The following is a 25,601-nucleotide window of genomic DNA, read 5'->3' on the forward strand; positions in this document are numbered from 1 at the left end:
GATTTTTTGAATTTCTAGGGGGTCTGTTGTTATTTCATCTTTACCATTTCTAATTGATGAGATTAGAGATTTTACTCTTTTTTTCTTGGTTAAGCTGGCCAAAGGTTTATCTATTTTATTGACCTTTTCAAAATAAGCAAGAGAATATTTATGAGCCCAGACAAGCCTCCTCCTCTATCTGCTGAAAAAACATTACTAGCATACATTCTTACAAAGGCGTTGGGATGGAGCTTCTGGGCCCCACATCTCCCTCTAGCCCTGCAAGGTACCTGTACCAAAAGGAGTCAGATATTCTTTCATGCACAGTAAGATCCAAAATATATTCTTGTCTGTGCATATTGCAAGGGTATATGTCAAATATATTAATAGTAGAGTATAAATGTCTAAACAATTAAATAAGTGAGGTGAACGCTATGTTAACCAGTTTGATGTAAACATTCCAAATGGTATATAAAATCAGCACATTGTACCCCACAAATGCAGTAATGTACATAGTTATGATCTAATAAAAACAAACAAAAAAAACCCCCAAAATATATATTCTTATCTGACAGGGGATTAGGTGACTAGCTGCAGGAGGGTATAATCCCAGCATTTTGGAGGCTGAGGTGGGAGGATCATTTGAGGCCAGGAGTTTGAGACCAGTCTGGGAAATATAGTAAAACCCTGTCTCTACAAAAACATAGAAAAATTAGCCAGATGTTGTGGTAGGTGCCTGTAGTTCCAGCTGCTCAGGAGGCTGGGCTGGGATGATCACTTGAGCCCAGGAGTTCAAGGTGCAGTGAGCTGTGATGATGCCACTGCACTCTAGCCCAGGCAACAGAGTGAGGCTCTGTCTCTGAAACAAAAGAAAACAAAATAGAACACCTAAACTAAAGGCCAGCCCACCTTGCTTCCTCTGCAATAGAGATGGGACAGAGAGAACAACTGCCATGTGCTCCCTGCCCTGGAGAAACCTCAGTTTCTCCAAGACAAGGCTGAGAAAAAGGGCCTGGGCTTAGGAAAGGTGAGAGGTGGACTTAAAGGGGACAAGGGGATAAAGAGGCCAGAGTAGGAGAGGAGCACAGAAAAGGAAACTGAATGGGAAGAGAGAGGGGCTGTGGGTGCAACAGTCTCCATCAGGAAAGGGTAGGTCATGGGGACATCTCAAGGTCTTGGCCCCTCTGTGTGATTAAAGCAAGGACTCCCACCTGAGTCTCCAGCTCCACCCTAATGCTACAGGTGGATTCTGCCAGGAGGAAGGTGCAGTTAAAATATGCTTGAGTGTTGGGGTAGTTTTGGTATTGTTTACTGAGAGAGGGTGGCAGCAGGCTGCTCCCTGCCCACAAACTTGGCAGGTGCCTGAAGTGACTTCAACAGGGAACGTGGGTAGTGTGTCAGCTGGGAGAAATTACTTATCAGTAAGCAATAGACTGACTTCAAAATAAGGAATTGCTTGCGTTACATCTAATCACAAGTTCTCTATGATGTGATGGAGGCCAACGGAAGGCAGAGGAGAGAGACTCCCAGTACTGGGGGTGTGTGCATAAGAATCCACATAGACGAGCTGTTCAGGGCAGGCCCCTAACAGCTGCCTTACAAACCTAACCCCAGAGCAGCTCTATGGACAGTGGAGTCCCAGGCCAGGGCTGGTGCTCCAACTGTTACAAGTCCACAACAAAATAAATAGCGAAATCAATTTGCCTTTGTTGCAGCATTTTCAATTTCTCTTCTTTTCAATTTCTATTTTCATATTTAGATATCTGAAATATCTAAATTGCATTTAAAATAATGCAATTTGACTATAGTTGGCTCTAACAGTTAAAAATTGGACTTTTACTATGTCTCTGTCTTTTCATTGTATCCAAAATCTATTTTTATTGTACATACGATTGATCTGTAACATATTGAAAACAGCAAGCAAACCACTGGCCCTTTCACCACAGAGAGAGAAGGAAGCCCTGATGTGATCACAATGTGTACATGAACACGCACATACATAGAGAAGAAGGCAGCTTCAGGGTAGGGAGGTGCCCGAGGAGAACGCACTGCCAGAGGGGAGGGGACACGTGAGGGTAAGTTGGAGGCCCGGAGGTGAGGTGCTGGAGGCCACCTGTATAGGAGACGGAGGGCTCCACAGCAGGAGGGAGGCCAACGGGGGTCTAGTTCCTGGGCCCCACGGCAAGAAGTCTTAGGGCCCAGGAACTAGACACACTCCCACCTCCTAAGAGTGGCCACTAGATAGGATTTCATTCTAAGTGTGAAGGGAGACTGAAGAGCCATCACTGGCATATTTGTAAAAGCCAGCCCTGGCTGTGCGAGAGCAGGGACAGACATGGCAGGGCCGCTAGGAGGTGGTTGCCATGCCTGGAGAGATGGCAGCAGCCTGGACCAGGACCAGGAGCAGGACCGTGGTGGCAAGGAGACATAGAGGGAAGGAGAGTGATGGGACGGGTTCTGAATGTTCTGCCTCTGTTTCCACACCAGGACTTGACAGATGGGACAGGTGGACAGGAGAAGGATCAAGGATGACTCCCAGCCTTCTGACCTGGCCGATGGTGGTGCCATCTCCCACATGAGGTTGTTGTTTTGTTTATTTTGTAAGAAGGAAGCTACTGAGGTACTGAGTGGTTTTGACTAATTGGGTTTGAGCTGCCAGCGAGAAAGTCACCCAGTGTCAACCAAAAAGGGTTTGGGGTAAACAGAGAGCTCTGGATTCACAAGCACACAGATAACATCCGTAGCCATGGGCCAGCATGGGGGGAGATGGGGGGAGGGTGGAAAGCACAGGGGAAGGGCCCCCATCCACAGGCTGAGACAGCAGGCGGGGTGTATAACACAGCCCAGAGGGGAAACGGTTTTGAGGGTGAGGGAATGGTTCCCGGTGAGCTGAGAAAGACGGGAACAGAAGAGTGACCATTAGATTTGGCCACATGGGAGTCACTGGTGACCTTGAGAAGAGGGTAGAGGGGAAGCATTCTGCAGTGAGTTGAGGGGTGAGAGGGAACAGCAGGGAAGCATCAAAAGGGGGTGGCTGGAGGTCCAAGAGGTCCCTCTCCCCCTCAGGAGCTCTTGACCTTGTTTAGGCTTTGGCGAGAAAGATCCCATGCAAGGGACAAGGCCAGGGATGCAGGTGGGAGGGGGGTGGGAGGAGGGCAGTCTAAGAGGTCAGGGAGATGTGACCACAGCCACCAGAGGAGGGGCCGTCCTTTGACAGAAGGAGGAGGAGTTGGAGGGAAGAGCCAGAGTTGGACCCGGGCACCAGCAGATCCACGGCCAGGGTTGGGGAGAGGTGAGCAGGTTGCTCTCAAAACCTCCTGTTTTGTGAATGAAGTGTGAGATGAGGTCACTGCTCAGAGGTGGGAATTATCTATCACTCATCACAGTCCTTAACCCATATATACAGAGTTCACAGTATGTAAAAGAAAAAAATGAGGATTAAAATTAGTCTATGTACCTTGTGAATATCCACACAAATTATTTGGGGGTGGGGGATAGAGGAATGTATAACCTTATAACCTATAGCATCTAATTTTGTTTTATAATCCTCAGTCACTGAGCCCAGGTAGTCTGGCTGGGTATTTTTATTATTTCTTCCAAAGGTTCATGCAGCCCCCTGGGTATCTCTGTGTAGGGAAGACCTGCCCTGTCCATGCATCCACATCTGCCCTTGGGGCTGGTGGCGGTGCCTGCTGGCTGCTCACCACACTGCCCATTCCTGCATCTTCCCAGGCACCCACCCAGGTAGCTCACATTGCCCAGTGTCCCCTGTCTCTCTAAGTGCAGATCAATGGAATGTGAATAGATGTAGTATATACTACTTCAGGCCTGATCCATGAAGCCCTGCCAAGCTTCCAGCTGGCTAGAACCTAGATAACCCTCCATGAGGACCTTAGGAGCCCCAACGTGAAGGCAGCACAGCCTTCACGGGCCTGTGAATGACTGGTGGAGAAGAGGCACCAGCTGGCTGACTGACATGTTCTCAATACCCTACCTGAAAATAAACCGTGATTCTGTTTGAGCCATGATCCCTTTTGGGAACCTCCTTAGAGCAGTGGTCTACCGTGCAGTTGGGATAAGGAATGAATAACGGACATGAATTGGCTTTGGGAAGCAGCAAAACATGCTGTCTCCAGCTGATGGCTCTGTCAACATGACCAGGACGCGCCTCTCGCTGCCTCATTAATGCTGCATAGAAGAGTGTCCCTACGACTTAAGTCAGTGGTTCCGCATACCTGGCTGTACACTAGCATCATCTGGGGAACTCTGCCTAATCAGTCTGGGCTGGACTGTGGGCTTGCACAGGTTATAAATGCCCCCAGGTGATTCTAATGGCAGAGCTGGGACGTGCTGCCTCATACCCTGGCAACAGAGTGGAGGAGAAAGAGGAAACTTCCTTCACCCCTCAACCGGCTGAAGATGATGGCCCACAACATACAGAGGAGATGGTATGCAAATTAAATTGCCATGGTATCTGGTGTGGGTCTTCACCTTCCACCAGACCCTTGCTATTCCAACTACATCCATAGACCATCAGTCTGGGGACCAGCTACGTGCTTGCTAGAAACTGGCACTCTTCAGCAGCACCCAGACCTCCTTCCCAAGTGATCCACCTGCACAGTGTAATTTGGGAAATACTGCCCAGACCACGAGGAAACATTGTAGCTGGGTCCAGCGGTGATGAGTAGGAAAGCTGACTCTTAATGCCAGATGTTGAAGCTCAGCTAGCCTTGAAGAGCAAAGGGAAGTGGCCAGAACGCCAGTGATCCTGTAGATCAAGTGCAAGGGCATCATCTCATGAGAGCCCAGTGTACCCTCTGTGCTGCTCTGAGAAGGGCCAGGAGGACAGGGACTGTTTCACCATTCTACTCCAACAAGTATAGAAACCCAAACCTCTGCCTTCAGGTTCTTCTGGCAACTAACAGTCAAAACTGCCATCGTGCCAGCTGTCCTCAGTCCGAGCTAAGTTCGGGTCACGATTCCAGGAAGTGCATAGAACAGCCCCAGCTGTTTCCAAGGCTATGTCCAAACTTTGCTTTTAACTCAGGGAAAAATCAATAAACATTATACAGCACATTACGTTTCCCACTTTTGTTTTGCTGTAACAACATGGAAGGCCAATAAATGTGTCCGCCAAAGGAAGCAAATGGTGACGGGGCTGAGGCTCTGCTTGTTCCACGCTAGACGGAGCATGGTATTTACCTGCCCGGGATGTGCTGACAGATCAAATTTAAGGTCAATATCACCCAGCTGCCCCAAGGGAGGGGCTCCAGTCTGCTTTCCACCTTGTGGTGTCCCTGAAGAAATACAGAATGTATCTGATGACAACTGTGAAACTTCAGTGCAAAAAAAAAAAGAAAAAGAAAAGAAAGAGACAGCTTCAATAAGAAATCTGAAATGTGCCTGGTTGTGGAGCCCCGAGGAAGCCACCAAGAAGCACTCAGGTGAGGGAGCAGGTGTAAAGCCGTGATTTACTCTGAAGGCAGCAGGGGGTGCTGCGCGGAGATCAGACCCGTGTTTCTGTGTCTATGAGGCCGCTCTTCTCACTCTGCAGTGATGGGAGCAGCGATGGCTAAATCGAGAACAGTCTCAATCACCACAAGGTGAAAATAAATCACTAGACATCTGTGTCTTATCCAATATGTGATCCCACTACAGTTGGAATTCTGGAAAATCAGGGACACAAGATTTAAAAGGGGTGTGTGCGCCACAAGGTAACCCCCAGGGAAGGGGCCATTCAGAGCTGGTCATTCCTGCCTCTCTGCCCCCATCAGAGATGACGCTGGAGTTAAATGTTACTTGTCTATCCTGGCAATTCTCGTGCTCTCCCCCCACAAAATGGACCAAGGTGGCACAATTTACATACTGAATTTTCCAAACCTCAAGTTTTTCTCCCATACATTTTTTTTCTTACATATGTGGTACCTACTCATTCTTATCTATCAGCAAGTCCCAGCAGATGAGGAAACACATTGAGTAGTGGTTTAACAGTAGTGGGCAGTACCTGGTCATGCTTGGTGCCGAGCTGTTCATGTGTGTGTGTGCCTGAGCACACGCACTCACGCTTTAAGGGCACAATTCTACATTACAAGCAGAAGACTGCCATGTTTTTTGCTGCCAAATTATTTCTAAGGTTTATATGATAGAACCCATTTTATCAGTATTTCTTAGTGTTCTGAAAAACAAAGCATGCTATTCTATGACAAGCATCATGCTTTTCTGACAAATTAGGGAAATGCTGGCTTAGAAGAAATGCACAGTGAAAAACGAGGGAGAAAAAGTCACTTAGAAGAACAGAAAAGGAGAAAGAGTGAGGGTGAGATGGGGACAAGCTGAGAGGGAGGGACAAGCCAGGGCATTAACTATTAACCAGAAGCCCTAGAGGCAGCTTCACACAGAGTGCAAAGTGCACATTCCTGGGTTCAAATCCTGACTCGAACACTGAGTAGCTATGAGACCTTGGGCATTTTACCTCTTTTCATTTAGTACATTGCATGTTCATTTTCTTTCTAGGCTTTAGTTTCAATCATCGGTAAAACAGGAATAGTAATACCTACATTGCAGGGCTTTTATGAGAGTTAGAAATCATCTCTGTAAATCAGCAAGCACCCAGTGCCTGGCACAAAGTACCTGCCGGGACAGAGAGATGGTCACTGTTACTAGCGGCGTTGTGTGCGGATGAGACGCACTGCAGGCAGTGATGACAACAGCATTGCACACACACGTGTGCCCACGCTGAGGGCAGCACACCGCACACACCGTTCCCCGCCCCTAACAGCAGCTTTGCAGAGCGGGTGTTGTTACTGACTCATCGATATAGATAAGGGGACGGAGGCTCAGAGAGGGGAAGTTATTTGCTCAAGGTCATCCAGCAAATACACAGCAGAGCTGGGATTAGACCTCATGTGTGGGTTGACTCTGAAGCTTCAGTCTTTCACTGAGTCATGCCATGGGGTTTTCTGTGTGCACAGAGAGAAGAGGGCACAGGGCCTCCCGAGGGCCAGTGTGAGAGCAACGATTTCTTGATCTGCTTAGACATGTGCCGGGCACAATGAGAATAGAATTCCAAAAATCCTTGAGGCTCTAAAGATGAGAAAAGGTGAGCTGAAGAAACCCTGAGAGACACAGGAGTGCCTTGCTGGGCTCAGCAGCTGTACGCAGGGTGCTGGGTACTGGGCAGAGGAGGGTGGAGGACAGGCCAGAGGATGTTGGCCAGCCAGGGTGTGGAGGGGCTAAAGCTAGCCCTTTAAACTTGGAAGTAAGAGGTAGAGGGAAAACGGAAGAGAAGGCTGCTTCTTCCCCAGCCTAGGTGGGGAAAGTGTGTTGTGTCTCCCTCAAATTTGCATCTCCTTAAATTCTTAAGTCGAAATCCTTACCCCTGGTACTTGTGAATGTGGCCTTATTTGGAAATAGGGCCTCATTTAGAATATGCTTTATTTGGAAGGTTGCAGATGTAATCAAGTTAAAATGATGTCATATTATAGTAGGACAGGCACTTACTCCAGTATCCCTGGTGTCCTTATAACAGGAGGAGAGACGCACAGAACGCTGTGTGATGACAAGGCGGGGGGAGCAGTGATACAGCTACAAGCCAGAGGAGTGCACCCACCACCGAAAGTCAGGAAGAGGCAAGGAAGGACTGTACCCAAAGTCTCAGTGGGGGCACAGCCCCGGGGATTTCCACCTTCCAGAACTGTGAGAGAATACATTTCTGTTGTTTTAAGCCTCCCAGTTTGTGACAGCCCTAGAAAGTTAACACAGCATGCCCTCCCCTTGGCTGGGAGGTGGGGACCCAACCCTCGGGCCAGGTCCACAGCTGGCCAGAAGCTGATGTCAGAATGCCTGTCAGAAATAACTAGATACTAAGGTCTCCTCAGAAGGAACATGCCTGTGTCCATGCAAGTAGCTAACTCGTGAGATCCACAGCCAGGAAGGGGGTGGGGTGGGTATCCAAGGACACGAGAACCCTGGAGTCCAGGCCTGAAACCAAGGGCTCCTTTTCTCTGGGCAGCACCAGCAGAAACCAGGTTGGGGATCCTTAAGCTCTGGAGACAATAGCGGGTCCCCCACATGGTTAACTCAAAGGGCCATAGAATCTTTAAAAATGTCAAGTAGGGTGGAAAGTCCCTCTCACATACCGCTTTAGCCATGGTTAGCTAGAGAGTCCTTCCCGGGCTCCTAGAATTTACTTTTCTTCACAATTCAAAAAAATTTCCATCAGAATAAGACACTTATGATATGAAAACACAAAGTGACATAGGCACAGGTGTTCATTTACGATAGCTTGAGCTAAAGACTAGTTTTGAAATCCGAATTTCGATATAATAGTCTTTATTATTATTATTATTTTAGCTCCAGACAGTCTTCCCCTTCTTAATGCCTGGGCCTACGAAATCCCTTCCCACGAGTCGAAGAGATGAGGTTAAAAGTGCATTAGGTTCTCATCCAATACAGAGGGGGCCAGGATGTGAACAAAGCCCTGGGCTCTTCTTCCGAAGCCACAGCTCCCAGGGAAAGGTAAGCCATGGGCTGAAGCACTGACTCCTCTAACTTTAGAGGAATCTGGGCACAGTCTAGAGTCAGGCACTATCTTTAAGCAAAAACAAACAAACAAACAAACAAAATCCAACAGAAAACCTCCTTGTAAAAAAAGAGAAAATGATTGTGAACACAGACAGCACCGTGGCCCTAGGCCCTGTGAAAAAATGAAAGACAGAAGACAAAAAGGCAGGGACAGAAAGGCAAGGCGATTTCCCTGCCTGTCACGCCAAATGCCTAACTCCTTTGGGAGAAAAGGGACGGCATTCTGGCAATGGTTTATGAAGGAAAAGGAAGATGGGGGTGGGAGCTGGGTAGGAGAAGGAAAAATGGGACAACGGAGAGGAATGAGCCCAAAACACCCTGCTGAATACCGCCGAGTGGCTCCCAGCCTGACAACGGCCTCGCAGTGACGGGAGGGATTTATTACCTTGTATGTTGCACCTGATTGCAAGAGGTTTTATTACTATGAAATACAAGTCATAACTTCCCAGAGAGGAAAGAAGGAAATAAATCCTGCCAGGAGCAGGGATGGAGAAGATATTCTAGAGTTTAAGGACAAACACTGAGAATTTCCCATTTGTACAGGTCATCTATTTTCTGAGGATAATGAAGTCGCCCTCTTGGCACAAGCTGGGCTCTCACACCACTGGCCACTGTGTTTCTGCTGTCTAGCTTTGCACTTCTTTCAGTAACCTGACATTTAAATATCTCAAAATAAAGACCTCAGCTTGCATGCCTGTGGGTTTTTCAGAAATAAGAGGGGATGATCAAGGAAAGGGGGAACACGTTTTGATGAGGCTGTGAACCTACTGAAAGAAAGTGACGCTTTCCTGCACCCCGCCTCCCCGCCCCCAACAGTGCAGCCTCCTAGGCAGATGCAGGGGCAGGCCATGGGGGAGGGGAGGGCAGGGCCAGGGTAGAGCCAGCTGGGCTGGAGGGGTCCCATCTCTGAAGGTGAGGGTGCCGCGGGAAGAGGGGTTATCTGAGTCCTGCCTTGTGGTGTCTTCATTTCTTCATCTGGTGGAAGAAATCATTCAAAGCAAGGAAGCTGTCAGCTTTGTTCTCTTTTTCGTGGGGAGAGGAATTACCTCTCTTCTTCTTCTAAATTCAGTCTAATTCTCTGTACTTAAAGGAGGTTTAAGAAAGAAAAATATAGTTATAGAAGTCCAGGGGAGATGGAGGGTTGACGGGCATGTGTTTCCACAATGACTGAAAGGAAGGCAAGGCGCCCAGGCAGGAGCCTGTCGGGGGCTAAGCTGGAGAACCGCAGGTCTGGGGAGTGAGGATGAGGGAGAGCTCAGGGCCAACTATCATGCCCGGAGTCACACAATTCAGGAGAAAAAGAGCCTGTAATGGAATATAGCAGAGAAGCCTAAGAACCTGTTTCTACTTGAAAGGTATTGATAGAAACAAAGTCTCTTGGTTTTTTAAGGACAAAAAGATCAGTATTTCCAGATTCAATATAAGGGATGAAAAAAAAAAAGAATAATGAAGCTTCTTAATGCCACAGCACAATCCACTCTCGAGTACAAGAGAGATGTGTGACCAAGAAGAGGACGAAGCTCCAGTAGCAATTACTTATTGTAAAAGAAAAAGGGAAAATTAAGCACAGTGATCCCTGAGAATGCTAGTGTGGCATGCAAATGGCTACCTTCCTGTAATCACTCTGCTGTAATGTGTGAACAGTACATGGAAATGATATGAGAATAATTTACTATTGCTTATGAGCAATAAATTAAAAGGATTGCTTTTTATTTTGCATTTCCTTGTAATAAAACACCCCACTGGGGTCACAGGCAAGGTGGTTGTAATATAAATAACACCAGATACCTGAATTTTCATTGCCAGAGAACAAAATAGCAAAAGGTGGTGTGATGTGCCCAGGACACTGAGTGCATTTTTAGTTCACAAAGGGGCCTCCATTTGTTTCAGACAGAACTTTGCTAGTTAATGTCACAAACACATGAAGGGGGAAAGCCTGAAATTTCTTCTCTCCCCGGCTTAGGAGACACGCATTTGTCTTCAAAGTGCAGATTCTTTTGTTTCACAGAAGATCTGAACATCCCATATGACTTTGACTGATGTAAGCTGGGTTCCTAACTAGGGCTATAAACTAGCCATCTACTTACATACTTGAAGACTGGCAGGCTAAAGAGAAGGGGGAATTTTTGCGTGACCCAGGAAAATCATTTCATTTCTCAAGTTTCCAAGGGGGCAGAATTAGATGAATGATTTTCATATTTACACTGCCAAACTCTTCCTTCAAATAAATCTTAAGTGGGAACACGAGACGTAAATATGTCAAATGGAGCCATTGGGGCTGGGGACAGCCTGGCAAAAGCTAGCGGGGGCCTTTTTCACTGCCTGGGCTTGGGAGCACTGAGGGCAGTGGTTCAGAACCACCCAACCAAGCATTACCCTCCCTAGATGAACCTCTCACATTAGGTAGAGGAGGAGAGGGAAGGGCAGAGCCTGGGGCAAGCACACGAATTAGAAGCCCACCTGCCACTGATCCATGCAGAGAGACCCCACTGCCTTATCAGGTAAAGAAGAGAAAGAAAACCGCATTCACTGTTCTTTTCTGCATTTCTGCTAATTCAATTTTCTACTTGATCTAGCTGCTGGTAATAACATGGATAAGTCTGCAGGGAGCTTGAGGGCTCAGAAAAGGCTAATGGAGACCATGCCCCTGGCCAGTTGGTCTATTTGGAATCACAGGAAGCTGGGTGAGGTGAGCAAGGTTTGAATTCCTAATAGCAATGGCCCCAGGGCAGTTAGTATGTCTCTAGTTGGCACCAGAGCCTTACCTGGGGCAGAGGGAGGCAGAGAAGGAAGAATTGAAAATTCACACATTGCCTACTCCTGAATATAGTGCAGCTTGGGGCAAATCATATAGTATCTTCCTCTCTTTCCTTCAAAACTTCTTACATGACAAAAACCCACGTTACAGGGAACTTGAGTTGGAAAAGATGTCACCAACAGGTGGCTAAGCAGATTGTTCGGGTGGCGGGGCCCAGTCTGTCCCATGGAAAGCAGCCGGTGCTGTAGGCAGAGCACAGCCTGGGAGTCAGGGCAGGGCTAGTTTTGAATCAGGACTCTGCAACTTGCTGCCTAAGGCCTAAGCCTATTACCAGGCCTGTTTCCTATCTGGGAAGAAGGTATAACAATACCTGGAGTTGTCTAGAGGCTGGCTAAAGATGACCTTCAAACTAAAAAGCTTCTGCACAGCCAAGAACACAGTAAGTAAAGCAAGCAGACTGCCCTCAGAATGGGAGAAGATATTTTCAGGTTATGTTTCTGACAAAAGTTTGATAACCAGAATCCACAGAGAACTCAAACTAATTAATCAGAAAAGAACAAGTGATCCTATTTCATCATGGGCAAAGGACTTGAATAGAAGCTTCTCTGAAAAAGACAGGCACCTGGCCTACAAACACATGAAAAAATGCTCATCATCCTTAATCATCAGAGAAATATAAATCAAAACCACTTTGAGATATTATCTAACTCCAGTAAGATTAGCCCACACCACAAAATCTCCAAACCATAGATGTTGGTGTGGACGCAGAAAGAAGGGAACACTTCTGCACTGCTGGTGGGAATGCAAGCTAATATGTTCCTTTAGGAAAGAAGTTTGGAGAACACTCAGGGACCCAAAAGTAGACCTGCCATTTGATCCTGCCATTCCTCTACTAGGTGTATATCCAGATGACCAAAAATCATTCTACAACAAAGATATTTGCACCAGAATGCTTATTTCAGCCCAATTCATAATTTCCAAGTCATGGAAGCAGCCTAAGTGCCCATGGGCCATGAATAGATTAACAAATTGTGGTATATGTGCACCATGGAATATTATGTAACCATAAAAGATGGAGACTTTACATCTTTTATGTTTGCATGGACAGAGCTGGAACATATTCTTCTTAGTAAAGTATCTCAAGAATGGGAAAAAGCACCCAATGTACTCAGTACTATTATGAAACCAATATATAATCACCCACACTTTCATACGAATGATAAAACACAACTATAGCCCAGAATGAAGGAGGGAAGAAGAGGGTTGGGGAGGGGAGGGGGGAGGCTGGCTGGAGGGAGGGTAATCGGTGGGACCTCACCTATTGTGCATAATGCAAGGGTACATGTCAAATCTATTTAGAGTATAAACGTCTTAACACAATAAACAAGTGAGGTGAAGGCTATGTTAACCAGTTTGATGTAATCATTCCAAATTGTATATAAAATCAGCACATTGTACCCATAAATGCATTAATGTTTACAGTTATAATTTAATAAAAAAATAAAAAACAAAAACAAAAAACCAAGATGACCCTCAGCAAACACCTATTCCCTCCCTGCCATCCCTCCTGCTGTCAGAACATGAGTCTCAGGAAGACATCATCAGACAATATCAAGGGAAAACTCTCCCGGCGCCCCTACCCCTCTACTTCACCCCCTGCCTCCCAGGGCCAGTTGGGGATGGGTCAGCCTCTCTGAGAACAGTGTGCTGTGGTTAAGTGCTCAAGCAAAGAATAAGATTGTCAGGAAGGAGCCTCCGAGATCAACTCTTCAACTCCTTCCTTTTCCACACAAGGAAGAGGACAGAGCTCGGATAAGAACTCAGACCTTAATTCCCTGCAAGTGCTCTGGGTCCTGGAAGGGCCAGAAGAGCAGAGTGACCTCAGCCATCTGCAGGTTGGCACCACACTTGCCTCTTGTGACTTTTTAGGATGAGAGGTCGTGTAATAAATATACACAGGTCCAGGGTCCATAGCAAAGAGTAGGCATTTAAAAGATGTCAAAATTAATCAGAGGAAGTTTTAGTCTTAACAGCTACAATTTGCTAGAAATATAGCACGTGCCAGCGCTAGGAATTCAGGGAGGAACAAGGCGCTTTCTGTCATGGAGTAAGTTTCTCATAGGGAAAGGAAGTTTGGATTATTGTCCCTCCCTGCTCAAGAAGGCAAATGAGAGAGGGAGTGGAGACAGAGTTGCCTGGGCCCTCCCCACTGGAGGTGCCTGGGGGTGCCAGAGCCCGGGGCTGGGTATAAGACCTGCCCATCTCTGGTACTGCCAACTCATCTTTACAAGGAGGTAGGCAGGGTGGCTGGGGAGAAAGGGAAATGGTGATATCTGTGGCTTCTCTCTAAGCTCTGTGTTCTATGACCAATAATTCTAAATCAGTAGCGTGAAATCCCTGATATGACTTTTTTCCTGTCATTTCCCTGTGTTACTTAAAATCCAATGTGGAATATTTTCTAGTTTATCCAGAGATGGCTCCAAGCCAAGGCTTTCTTACCGTGCATCACCAGGCAGAGGGCGAGAGACCCAGAGTCTCCCTTCTATGTCTGGGGACATGTGGCAGGAAGAAGATACTCACTCCACAGGAGCGTCCCTGATGTGGTCTGGGAGAGTGACCTGGTGGCACTGGGCCTCAGAATAGTCATTTACAACCTTGGGAACAGGTCTGGACTCTTTTGTATGTCTGAATTTCTCATTTGTAAAATGGGAACAGTATGTCCCAAGGTGGGCCCCCGTGACACCCCTCTGAGTGTCCCCTGTAGCCGACCTCCAGGGGCTCCTAAGGCAGAGTGGGACCCCTCATCTGATGAGGCCCCATTCTCTGCTGTGTCTCTCCTAGTCTCTATGTAGGATTTGCTTTGAAGTTCCAAGGCACTTTCGAGTGAAGGCAGGATTCCTGGAGGGAGAAATCACTTCTGGCGCCTCTTATACCTGGACGTGTTCTGACTCGGGAACAAAGTACACTGCAGATGTGGCCTGGGAGCGGGAGCCCTCCACATCCAAGCTGGCTTTTCAGTTTTGAACCCAAATTGGAATCTTTCAAGTGATTTCACATTTAGCCAAACAAGTTCTTCAGTTTCTTATTTTTCTTCCTTTTTTTATAAAAAGATGCAGAGCTAAAAGGCACCCTGGGCACTTGTAGGTTCTTAGGAAATCACAGAGCCGCCTTCCCTGTGATTGAATCTGATACCATCTGATTAAACTCCAGCTCTGTCCATGTGACTCTAAGATGAATGGGTGTGTGTGGCTGAGTGGGTGGGAGACATTTTGGGCATTCTGAGTTTGGGGATTGGTCACATTTAAAAACCAAAAGTTTCAAATGTTTAGTTTCTAATGGGGTCAAGGTTTGCTCGTTCTTGGGAGAGGTGCCAGCTGCAAGGCTGCAAAGGCCTTTTGAAAATGTCAGCATCGGAGGAGCCACTGCTCAAGTCATTACGTAGGAAACCTTAGGTACCTGCAGTTCCTGGAGTGATTTATTCCCCTATTTGGGAAAAGCAAACAAACACGCATGCCAACCTCCCCCGGGCTCCCGGGACCATGCTTATTGCTTTCCTGGAAAACCTGTGTTTCCATCGCCTTCTAAAAAGAGACTAAGCATCACATCTCAGAGCCAACCTCCCTCAGCAAAAAGTGACTCGCCAATCTGACCCTCCCAGTTCTTCCCAAACCATGGAGACCTCACTTTAGAATGCCTTTTAGGTACCTCAGAGCAGTTAACAGTCTTCCTCTGGAGCCCCTGAATAGCTTGCCAAGGGAGTGTTTAGAGCCGAGCGCACCTGCAGGGGGAGCAAACTTTCAGGCGGAGTAGCAGGAACTAAGGGACTGGAGTGGGGGGGGGGGCAGCAGAGACCCTGCCGAACTCATTCGCCACTGCGTGTGCTGGACCTTCCCAAAGACTCACGCGTAGAAATAAAAAGTGTTTGCTGAATGAACGTGGAAGTCTTACAGGTATTTATTTTAAATGGCGTATAGGACTGAGTTCAGTTTTGTTTCTTTCTTTTCAAACTCTAATGTCACTAAATGTCTGATTTTTCCTTCCAGGAGCTGTCAAAAGAAGAACTTCTGGTTAGAGGATTAAGTCCTCTAATTTAACAGGGTAACAGAGGAACCTGTAAGTGGGTGGAAGTTACACTTCAGGACTCCAAATTCCCAGTTTTGCTTCCACAATCTCTTCTCCTGACCCCTGCTGCCTGCCTCAAAGACACACAGCCAGGTGATCTCTGCTGTGGTCAGCCTGCCCCTGAGAGCTACCCCAGGAATTTCTGTGACTAGATACCCAGCACCTCTGTGCCTCTTCTGGGCCGTTTGAAAAAACTCAATGTGCAGAGCATGTTCTGGATCCTAAAGGTTTGGGGGTGGCTCTTTCCTGCAGTCATGCACAGCCAGCGTCCTCTGCAGCCCCAGCAACACGGGGCTCAGCGGATCCTGTGAGTCTGGACGGCTTCTTCCTCCACTGTTCCACATGTGCCTGCAGCCTTCCTGGCAACGATTTTGCTACATGCTTGGTTCATTTACTGACTTCGTGCCTCTCAATTTCCTTCTATCTTCCCAACCTGCCAACCACTGGGCTGGGGTCACTCACACACTGGGCCATGTCGTGTCAACACTGATGAGCTCTGCTGAGCTTCAAAACGCACAGTCCGTCCATGTGGGTGAGATGATCAAACTCTTGTCTTTTCCTAAAGCTCAAGTAGACAGAGAATATGCTACTGTTTGGTCTCAGGGAAAAATAAACAAAAATGCCATAAATCCTAGGGTAGAAAACTTCATTTGACAAATGTGACGTCAGCTCCTAGAATTGTTCCTCACTCTTCCGAAATGCAGAGGCGCGCAGGCCCCCTCAGCGAAAGTGGCTGCGTGCGTGCTTGGATGCTGTCTGCAATTATCACCTTGTTCTCCCCAGCAGGCTGTGGACTCTTACGAAGTAAGAAATTATGTCCTTTTCTTTCTTTGTAAATCCCCAGTGTCCAAATCGGTGCTGGTCTGGGCCTAGCAGGTGTTCCCAAAACACGGATGACGGCGCAAACTGAGTTCTCAGAATTTAAAAATGGGAAAAATATCCGCATCATTTTCAAAAAATTTTGTTCTTAAAGATTTCTCACATTCAGGGTGTGTGTGTTTGAAAGAGAGCGAGGTGAGAGCCTCTGGGAGGAAGAGGCCCTGAGACAGGAGGGCATTAAGACGCACACAGACGAGGAACATACTCAGACCATAGTCTGCATCCGATTTTATATGATCATCTATTTTAAAATATCTCAGGCTTCATTCTGGGTCAAAGCTTTGAGATTTCAGCAGCTTTACCCCATGACCCAGCTGTGAGGACACACACTTGCTCCAGAACCTTCCCACTCATGATAAGAGGAGGGCAACAGCACCGGCCCTGCAGCACCAGCCCTGCGCCTTCACACCAGGCCTTGGAACTCTCGTCACCTTTGGTGAAGCTGCCAAAGGTTTTCCTTCCAAATCATCAACTCCTTCATGAAGCTGGTATCAATTATGAAATTGTTTACATGTGAGTGTGATAGCTGTCACTCAAATGGTGGCCCTCACACAGCACTCTCCATTCCATAAGAAAAAGGAGACTCCATGTGGCAGAAAGAGCCACGTGCCAAGAGTTGGCAGGTCTGGACAAGTCTTTTCACACTTTATGGCGTTGTGTCATCAGCAAGAGGATACCAACAATGTCGCCCTCGCTCGCGCGCTGGCTGAAGAGAGGCTCCACGATCACAGAGGAGACTAACGGGCTCTGGCAGGGCACCAAGCAAGACCTCACAGCCACCCCAACGGCAGCAGGGCCTTCCTCTGGACTTGAGGCCCCAGCCCCTGCGACTTCCCAGGGAGGATAACTAGACTAGGAAGACAAATTCCTTCCTATGCAATGATTTAAACATTTTTTTTTGACTCTTTTAAAAAATGGCTATAAAGATATCACATTGTTTTTCTGCCTGGATTGTAATCAGAACAAATTAATTAGACAACATGTCTTGGTGGTTAAGATCACAAGCTTTGAAGTGGCTGAGTCCCAGCTCCCCTCCCATGCGGTGTGACTTTGGGCAAGTTATTGAACCTTTGGAAGCCTGGGTTTTCTCATCAGCAAAATGGGGTTAATAGTAGCAGCTGCCTCAAATTTAATAAGATACTGTGTCGAACATTTAAGTTGAGATCCACACGTATGTAGGAGGCTCTCCAGTTTAATGGTGTTTGCTACTATTGTTCAGTATTATCTGAGATTCATCTTACAGAAGCACAGCCAAGAACATGCCAGTTACCAAAATAGCACCTGAACAACCAAATAGTGGCACAATGTACCTGCCCAAAGCCTGGACTCTACTCAGAGTCACGCCCAGAACCTCACTTATTTATTGTGACTTTTCTATATTACTCTCAGTAAATTTATCATGATGGACACTTGATCGACCACTTATGCTGGGCCAGGTGCTTCACTAACTGTGCTGGATTTGTCATCACACTGAATCCTACGGGCCCATGAGGAAAGTATGTTCACCACCCCAATGCTATAAAGGAAGCACGGAGACCGAGCGAGGGTAAGCGACTTGCCCCAGGTGAGAGTGATTAAGTAGAACACTCAGGACCTACAGCCAGGAGACCAACAGCGGCCGAACGCCTAATCAGTTCCCCGCACTGCCTCCTTGATCAGCTGGCGAGCCCATCTACCAGCTCACAGCAGGTTAAGAGAGAGCGTTGGGGGTGGGGGCAAGCGCAGCGGCAGGTGCCCGGGGAGTGATAAGTAGACTGACAGCTGCCTGCTTAACAGTGAGAGGGGAAAGGAAATGAGATGAGAAGCTCATGGAGAAAGATTTCTACAGCACAGCTGTCTCCACCCAGTCACTGGAGGGGTCAGAATGTCCTCAGATACTTCAAAGCCCCTTTGAGAATCATGATGCCACAGCATAGTTCAGTCATTTTCACTCTGTCATCAAGAGAAATCAAATGGTGCAAATTGTGTGCTTAGGAAGGCAGAAAAATAAGGGAGAAAAGGTGGGGATGATCTATTAAAGGGGTCGATTCCTCTGGGCCAGTTCATCTATGCAAATACCCTATGTCAATACTGCATAAATAAAGCACCATCTTTTAAGACGACGATATACAAGAATGAAATTGCAACACCTAGGCACATCTGGATAACTTGCTCATGAATCCCTACCCCGTGTTTTAACCCACTGTTCAATGTCAACCAGCTCCCATTATACTGTGAGAAAACAATCCTTTAGTTCTCTCTCTTTCAGCTTAGAATCACAGCCAGTATCTCATTTAAATGACTCACCGACTAGTTGCATCAGAGAACATAAAGGGGTGTATATTTAAAAGAGCGATGTAAATATTATTAAAAACAAAAACTTGAGAGAAAAAAAAGCATTAAGTGGCCTTCCTGGCACAGGGGGCTTCAGTCGGGACTTCACTTCCATCCTTGGCCGCAGCACAGGCTGGTGGAGGGCAAGGGCCCTGCATGAGGCCAGAAGGCTCGTTTTCAACCAGAAGCCACTCGCAGCTCCCTGTTTATAACCTTAGATTGTGTTTTATGCCTGTCCATATTATATTCTCTAGGCTCCATAAAAACCACTTTTCAAGTCCCAAGATGAAGCTTATCAGAACCCTGACCTCTTGAAGCACATTTAAGCCAAATTTGAAAGGATTTTAAAATAGGCATTTCAAATTGATAAAATCACAACAATGATATATCTTTAAACGACCCTCTCTGCCTGGTTATCTGTTTAGCAGGGAGAAGCCTCCAGGAACTAGGGAAAAGTCCCCTTTCATCACTGGCCTACGCTCCCACCTTAGCCAAACAGTAGCAACCAGGCAGCAGGAAGGCTGTTCCCACTGGAAACAAAGGGAATGGCCTTGTCCCTTGAGACTAGGGTTGCCAGATATAGAAAACAGAGACACAACACTCTCAGTTCTGTTTGAATTTCAGATAAGCAGAGAATAATTTTTCACTGTAAATCCCACACAGTACAGTGGAACCTCCATATTGAGCACCTCCATACGCTGACCTAATTTGTCATAATTTTCATAGACCGGACAAGCCCCACACATACGTATCAGCAGGCCTAGTTCCTTATGTTGCCCACCTCCATATGTTGACCAGTTTGTTACAGTCCCTTGGGAGGTCAACTTACAGAGATTCTACTATAGTTAGGACATGTCCGTATCAAAAAATGATCTGTTGTTTATCTGAAATTCATGTTTAATTGAGTGTCTTCTATTTCATCTGACATCTCCAGTCCAGACTCCAATTCCCTAGAAGATCTGGGATGAGTGGGAAGTGGGGCTGGATGAGTCTTGCACAGGAGCATGGCAAAACCAAGGGACAAGCCTAGCTTCTTCCCCCTCACCCCCGCCTTCCTTTTCCTCTAATGGCTCTAGTCAACCCCACGGTGAGCCCCAACTTTTCCTCTAGAAGCACCTTCTCTGATTCCTGCAGCCAGCAGTCATCCTCTACCACACCCCCCACCTGACTCCCTCCCACACAGAGGTTCACACTGCAGAGATGCTGCAAATGCTTCCACATTCCAGTGTTTCTTATTTTGTTTCCCAAGCAAGGCTGCAAATAGGCTTTGGAGGGGCTGTTAATTGGAGCTTTCCTTTTCTTTTTTCTTTCCCCATATAGACCCTTTCCTGCCCACTATACTCAGATGCCAAGAAGTGCATTCGTGTTTATTATTGTCAGGCAAAATTTCAAGCCCTGAGTTAAAGCAAGAACTGAACCAGCATGTCCAACATGCCTCCCGGGGATTTTTATGGACTCTGCCCCCTCAGACACTGCCTTGACACTGCCAGTGGATGACACCCTGTCCCCTCACTACTCCAGGCTACTGACTAGTGGTCTTTAGTGGGTCACAATCTATATTCATATAGATTTAATAAAAACAGGGAGGAAAGAGTCTTGCTTTCAGGCTTCCAAGGGTGTGCTTGCAGCAAAACATTTATAGCTAAGCTATAAAATGCATGGAAATATGGAAGAAACATTGACACAACAATAAAACGAGGGGGGAGATTAATGAGGCCGTAACACAATCTGTTTTCATTTGGTGCAGAGAAAATTAATTTTTGAAGACATTTCATTTAACTTTGCAATATTTTGCAGTTTAACCTTTGATGCTTGCAACTTTTTCTTTCATCTGCTCTCATCCTCCTGAAGCCTGAGGATGAGGGGAGGAAGCTTTACGTCTAGTTGTAAGTATGGCTTTGTGGCAGATGATCTCTGCTCTGGACAGAGATAAGAAAAATGAACTTAGGAAATAAAAGTTATTGCTGTCCATGATTTGTAGCTCTTCGTCTCCTATCAAAACACCCCCTTGAATTATCCAGAGTACAACTTCTGAAAGAATAAGATGTGTTACCTTCCAGAGCAAGGCACCGGGGTGGGCTGGACGACCAGATAAGGTTGTGTAAGCATTCGAGGTACTCGGCCCCTTCGAGTTTGAACCCGGGGAAGCAGCGATAGGCGATCACAGTCCCCACTGGGAAGGAGGTCTGGAACTCAGAGATGTTCACGTAGCCGTTGGCCGAGGCCAGAGGCCTCAGGCAGCCTGTGGAAGGGGAAAGAGAAAGGGAAGGTCTTCCCTCACTCATCTCAGCACAGCTCAAAGTCAGTGGAGCGGGGGACTCTTTAGGACCTCCCACGGCAAAAAGGGCACCACCTCTAAAGAATGAAGCCCCTCAGTTCCAAATGCTCAGCCTCTTTCCTCTACTTGCCATTCTGCTTACAATGCAGACATTTGCTTTTGTATTTGCAAGTGGCACCGAGAGGTCAGAGAAGGAGTTAAGAGTGAGGGAGCGTGGTGAGTGCCTGACAGTGGACTGGCCCACTCCTCGCCAGGGGGTTCCCGCCCTGACTGCATGTCTGTATCACCCCAGGAGACTTTAAATGCCACACAGGCCTGGGCCCCATGTCTAGGGTCTGGGGAGAACTTGGGGATCACTGCCTGTTTTTAAAGCTCCTAGGTAATACTTGTGAGCCTGCAGGTTGAGAACCACTGAGGGGCCATGAAGGAAAGAGATGCCAGTGGTTTCAGTGTGGAGGTGGGGGTGGGGAGAAGGAGAAAGGTTATGTCCCAAACTCAATTCCACGGCAACAGATTCTGGGACAGAAGCCTGCTTGAGATGGTGCCCTCAAACTTTTAAAAATCCAGTTGCGTTTTACATGAACTAGATGAGGAACTATAGGGCAGCAGCTGTCAAACTTGAGAATGACCCCGAGGGCTTGTTAGAACACAGCGGGCTGGACCACCTACAGAGCCACCACTCAGTAGGTCTGGAGTGGAGCCAGAGGATGGCACTGCTAACTTCCAGGAGCCACTGGGGCTGTCTGGGGATCACGCCCAGAGGCACTGCTGCCGTGAGGCCCTGCATCAGGTGCAGTAGCCTGGGAGCTGTCAGAGTGGAAGTGGGACCCAGACCCCAGGCTGCCACTTCTGTAAAGCACGAGTCTTTTTGTCTTAAAGTCTGCACAGCCCAATGGAACATGCCCACTGACACAGAATTCTATTGTATGTGGCACCCACTGTGATCGTGGAATTTCTCAGTGCTTCAGCGACTTCACTGGAGGGAATAATGGCAGTGCCAGGGTTCTTCCAGGGGAGAACTAATTGTGCGTGAAGTAAATAACGTATAATGGAAATAACCCACGTTCCCTTCCAGTCACCAAAGAGTGTATGCACCATAGGCAGAGCGGATGACTGCACCCTTCTCCTAAGCTGACTGGTAGCTTCCCTGGTGTCTCAGCAAAGTGCTCCAGTCAACACCACTGTATGTGGTGTCTGTCATTCAGGAAGGTGAGGTGCTTGGGGTCAGGCGGTACTGACCCTGAACCGCGGGGTCCTGGGGCCATAGCACTCTGCGGATGCTGCAGATCACTGGCCTCAACTGGCTGACATTTAGGGTGCACCATGCCCCAAAAAGGCATGGAACTCAGCCAGCCCCATGACCTTAGATTATTTCTTTTTTATTTTTTTTTTAATTTTTGAGCTGAAAACTGACAATGTTTATGGTACAAGTGAGGTAAATGTGTGTTTGTGTGGAGGATGGAACTCAGGGATACACAGGATCGATAAACGAGAAGCGTGGACAAGCACAAACAGGAGCACGTGATGTGTCACTCACGAGAGGTGGTGCAAACGTCGTGCCCACTCCTCCTCCCAGGAAAGAGTTGTAGTTCTAAGCCACTCACATAGATAAACTGGTTTCTCTGACTCAGGGGGAGGCATTATAATTCGAGCAGTTAATCAGAGGAGACGACAAGATAAACTCACTCTCGGCTGGAGACAGCCTGTCCTGTACATAACAGTGGAGAACTGGCTTCAGCTCAATAGTTCAATGTGATTCCCATTTGCACTTCTAGATCATACACAGAAGGCTCCTCAGGCTGAAGCCCCTTGATCTATAGGTGCAAATAAAAGTTTCAGAATGAAATGCCACTCTAAGGGCCAATTATATTTCCCCTGGGGTCTCGGAGGCCTGGGGGATTGTCTAAGCAACTTCGATTCTTCATTCCCTGTGGCGTGTCAGGCAGGCGGCCAGGAGGAAACTGGAGCAACAGCGGGCAAGGCCCCTCCTTCCTAAGTGCCACTGGGACAGGGTGGGCAGGATGCCAGCCGGGCACCATCGCTGTGGGACCCAGGGTGCTGAGGGTGAAGGAGAGCTGGGCTGGCCCTGCACTGGCGTTGGAGGAGGCATACCCCTCCAGAGCAGCCAGCTCTGCGTTACAGACCTACAACGCTTGTCTTGACTAGGCTTTGAGTCAGGAATGGGGGACTGAAGAGCAAGTGTGTCCACACAGTGCAGTGGGGGAGCCCAAATCTGAATGCTGCAAAGTGACCCCTGAGACGTAGACCATAGCAGGGGGGTTGGTTTTTAATTATTGGGGAACAAAAGAACTCTCAAAGAAGCACAGTGTATTTAAGCCTCTCTCTCTTGCTCTCTCGCTCTCTCACACACACAGAAAGACCAGGAGAGCAACAGCACGGGTGGGAACCAGGAAGGCAGGAAGTGCCAGATTCAGAGGGGATTGTTCTCGCCATTACTCTGATTGTGCTGGAGGACTGGAATGAATCAGCAGGTGATAAAGTTTGTTTGAGTAAGTAGCCCTACCTGGGATCCAGCTGCTGACTTTGTGGCTAGTCTCTGAAAAGGTAAGTAAATCACATCTCCTGCAAAAATGCAACATAGAACACACTAAGCCACACAGACAGCTCCTGGGAAAGGCAGCCAGGATGACGGTCCGGCTGCCTCTGTCCTCCTAATTTGGAAGCCTTTGTTCCTTCAAGGGGTCACGACTCTGGCTCTCATGTAAGGAAGTGATTTATTTCCAAAGATGGGGCACACAAAGTAATATGAGAATCTTCCAGCTATGACTTCCAGCTGTGATTTCCAAAGTTCACGTTCTCTCAACTTCAACAGGCCGGTGCTTTTGGAGCAAACGAGGTTGCTCTCTTCCCTCAGATGATGAATTATGCACTGGCTTCTCCAGCATTTGGTCTAAGTCACATGTCAAAAAATAAAGTCAGAATTAATCTGAACTGGAGGGCTTATTTTCACAAACAGGGCCCTCTAAGTTGGCCCAGACAAATGTAAAAAGCACACAAGGATAAATATTCACAATGTGGTTTGGATGAAATTTGAATTTGATTATTTTCCTGCTCTTCATGCATTATAAAGAGGGATAACATTATTAAGAGAAAAGAGCCTCCATGAAATTGCCTTTTACTAAATTCTCACCACTACTGAAATAAGTACAAATGCCCCGTTATTTCCATTTAATACACAATAGTTCATCATTGTGTTCACAGCCACATTACAAGTCTCCTAATTCTTAAACTGCTTTTGATGCTTTAGAGCAAAGGAGACATCCAACAGGCTAACGGGTGTATGGTGCTGAGCAAAGGGCAAGGAGTGATGATGGAGATTCAGAAGGGGATCTGGCAATCACGGTAAAGACAAGCTGGATCCACGTGGGGCAGAGAGATGGCTTTGTTTCCTCCCACCATCTCTACCGCTCTATCCAAGAAACATGCACAGAGCCTACAACAAAGCCCAAGAGAGGAACAGCCCAGCTGATCACTGCAGCATCCGCCTCGTACCTTGACAGATGGGCAGATTATCCCACGTTCCATCATCGCGACATAATGAAACCAGGTTGTACAGGTCGGGATAACGGATCTTGAATCCTTCGTGACAAGTGATGATTAACTTATCTCCATGTCTGTATGTCTTGTTATGAATCTCAGCATCTTCAATTTGAGGGACACGGCAATCTGTAATTTTGTAAAAGGTATACATTATTTTTGGAATTTAAAACAGTCATGGCTAATAGCTTCTCAAGAAAGCTTTTCCCTTTGGACCAGGTCACAACATACACAGCCACCTGATAAACGGTGCCTTATTTGACACTAGGCTCAGGAGCCAACAACAAGCAGCAGAGCCTGCTTCACAGAATAACAAGAAGGGGGGCTCAGAGAGAGGAGGTGTGCTCCTCCCAGTCACAGAGGGAATTTGCCTTCCTGCTTGTGACGCTTCACACCATGCAGTTGGCCCTACAAACAATTTTGGAAATAAGTGAGGAAAGACAAATACTGGTTACACACTTTGCTGTGTTTGGGAAAGTTGGTAGCACAGTGCACCCCTGGTACCCACAGCCGTCCACTCATGCTCCGAGCCTGATGAGAAAGCATGCTTTGCGATAGCAGGAGGGCTGGGCCATTAGCATCTCCTGTCCACCCTCTCTATTTTTAAAAAGATAATAAATAGACCAGGATATACTACTGCAATCTCACAGAGGTACTGAGCAAGTCACTGCCTCCAAAAAAGAGCAGAATGCTTGTGTGCCAGGGAAAGGTGGCAAGGCTGCAGGCAGGAGAAGGTCGGTGGAGGAAAAAGGGGCCAGGCAACAAGACGGCAGACAGCTAAAATAAAATGAACACTTGTAACTGTATGTGCTTCCAATTTACTGTCCAGGCCACTCTGCTCCTTGCTGCTGAGTTGAGATCCTGCTCCCGGCCCTCTCACCCTAACTACTGTCCAACTGACCCCATCTGGTGTCAGTACCATTACCGCTCTCCATCTCCAGGGGCATGCCTGTTTAACATGTCTGGTTTTATATTCCTATATGCTTGTAAGCATGACCTACAGATAGGTTATGTTCAAAATGTGTTGGTTCTTAGTTTTTGGGAAAAAGGCAAAATCTAAGAACAGCACTTTGTCAACAACCATAGAAACTTGCTTCTTCTCAATGCTTTAAAAGATGATAGGTTTCTCAT

At 47.2% G+C, this 25,601-nt stretch overlaps 1 protein-coding gene across 1 annotated transcript in view; it reads right to left on the minus strand.

Annotated features, from left to right (window-relative positions):
* SUSD4 (sushi domain containing 4) overlaps window positions 1-25,601 on the minus strand; it is a 143,473-nt gene that overhangs the window by 23,894 nt on the left and 93,978 nt on the right. The window contains exons 4-5 of the mRNA XM_003790967.1: window positions 24,426-24,599; window positions 20,688-20,876 (exon numbers count right to left, since the gene is read on the minus strand). Coding sequence (XP_003791015.1) covers window positions 20,688-20,876; window positions 24,426-24,599 — 363 coding nt within the window. The remainder of the gene's footprint in view (window positions 1-20,687; window positions 20,877-24,425; window positions 24,600-25,601) is intronic.

The sequence above is a fragment of the Otolemur garnettii genome, unplaced genomic scaffold, assembly GCF_000181295.1.
Source record: "Otolemur garnettii isolate 467f Iridium unplaced genomic scaffold, OtoGar3 scaffold00045, whole genome shotgun sequence".
Taxonomy (NCBI): Eukaryota; Metazoa; Chordata; class Mammalia; order Primates; family Galagidae; genus Otolemur; species Otolemur garnettii.